General features: G+C 54.0%; 1 protein-coding gene across 1 annotated transcript in view; it reads right to left on the bottom strand.

Moving 5' to 3' along the window:
* Positions 1 to 1,580, bottom strand: part of TCF21 (transcription factor 21) — a 2,688-nt gene extending 1,108 nt beyond the window's left edge. Inside the window, exon 1 of the mRNA XM_009999226.1 lies at positions 1,031 to 1,580. Coding sequence (XP_009997528.1) covers positions 1,031 to 1,514 — 484 coding nt within the window. The 5' untranslated portion in view covers positions 1,515 to 1,580. The remainder of the gene's footprint in view (positions 1 to 1,030) is intronic.
* Between the last annotated feature and the right edge of the window lie 58 nt (positions 1,581 to 1,638).

The following is a 1,638-nucleotide window of genomic DNA, read 5'->3' as shown; positions in this document are numbered from 1 at the left end:
TGGTTTTGTTTTACTTTATTTTTTCCCCCCCCCCATGTTGTTGTGCTGAGGATTTTGGGTTTAGCAAAAAAAAAAGTCTCCCAGGCCCTTATCAGCTGTCACAGCGGGTAATGTGCTTTTACCCGCGGGTCCAGGGCTTAAAAGGCAGAGCTAGACCCCAGTGAAACGTCCCCAGATCCTTTCTACATCCTTTTATCTAGCAGAGTCTGTATGTATGGGCCATGTAAAAGCTGAATGTTGTTGAAAAAGAACCCAGGCGGATCTCGCCACAGCCTCCCCCCCCCTCCCCCTCCGGTTTGCATCAGTTGCATATATTTTTAGACATGAAAACTGGATGTTTCTGGTGGCTGGGGATGGCAGGGAGACCACCAGGCTGTTGGGGAACACTTTCTGTGGGTGGTGGGAGCAGCAGGAGGGACATCATGCAGGCCAGTGAGGCTTTGCAGAGTGTGCCTGGAGCAGAAACCTCCCCTGGGGAAGTCCACACTGGTATTTATTCATCCTTTGCCAGTTTAGATGGATAAGAGAAATATCTTGGATCCAGCAAATCTAAGCGGAGAAGCGCAGAACCCCAAGAGCTCTGTTTTCAAAAAGCTGGGGCTTGAGGATTATTATGGCAGGAAATGTAAGAATAGAGAGGGGGGATAAGAATAAATCCTGGGTCCTTGGCTTGGGTCCTTCCTAAAACATACCTTTCTCCACATAAATTTCTATACCCACCCGCTTGCAGGTAGAAAGTTGCCATCAACCTGTTAAGGTTTCTCAGGCATTTCTAGGACAGTCCCTGCTCATCTGTGGCCAGCGTGACCTCTGCTTGTACCCTGGAGAGGATTGCCAGGAGCAGCGGATGGGGCCCGGGAGGCTCAGCTCTCTGGGCACAGGGTGGGAGGGTAGCTGGGAGCTTGTCCTCTTGCATGGTACCTCTTTCCACCCCACTGGCACCAGAACCTCTGTGAGAAGCACAGCAAAGGTCTCTCCCCGCACATACCCCATCCCAGCTCCTCTCCCACCTCTCCCCATGCACACGCACCCCGAGTGCCTGGCCCTGGCGGGCCGTGACTTACCAGGTTGACAGGGTGGATGTAGCCGTTTTCATACTTGTCATTGGCCAGGATCTGCCTCAGGTGAGCAATGTAGCTGGAGGCCAACCTCAAGGTGTCCAGTTTGGAAAGCTTGGTGTCTGGGGGCACCCATGGCAGGGTGGTCTTAAGCCTGGAGAAGGCTTTGCTAAGGACCCTCATCCTCGCCCTCTCCCTGGCGTTGGCAGCATTTCTCTGGACCTGCTTTCCCTCTTGGCTCACTCCATTTAAAGGGCTCTTCTTGGGGGGAGCTTTTTTCCTCTTGCCCGCGGCCCCTCTCGCCTTCTGAGGGGATCCGTTCTCGCCATTGGATCCCTCCTCGTTGCTTTCGTTGGACACCCCAAACTCTTTGTTAGCATCCATTTTCAGGCCATCGCACTCCAGCATCTCCACCTCCTGCAGATCTTCCGCATCACTGAGGGACCCAGTGGACATGGTCTGGAAGATGCCAAAGGACCAGCGGGAAGGGGGGTGGGGGTGGGAGGAAAGGCAGCTCCTCAAATCTACTTCAAGGCGGCGGAGGAGAGAAGGGGTGCCAGTATTTTCCTCCCCTTCCCCC

Source organism: Chaetura pelagica, unplaced genomic scaffold, assembly GCF_000747805.2.
Source record: "Chaetura pelagica isolate M959 unplaced genomic scaffold, ChaPel_1.0 scaffold90, whole genome shotgun sequence".
NCBI classification, from domain to species: domain Eukaryota; kingdom Metazoa; phylum Chordata; class Aves; order Apodiformes; family Apodidae; genus Chaetura; species Chaetura pelagica.
This window is presented reverse-complemented; position numbering and strand designations above follow the sequence as displayed.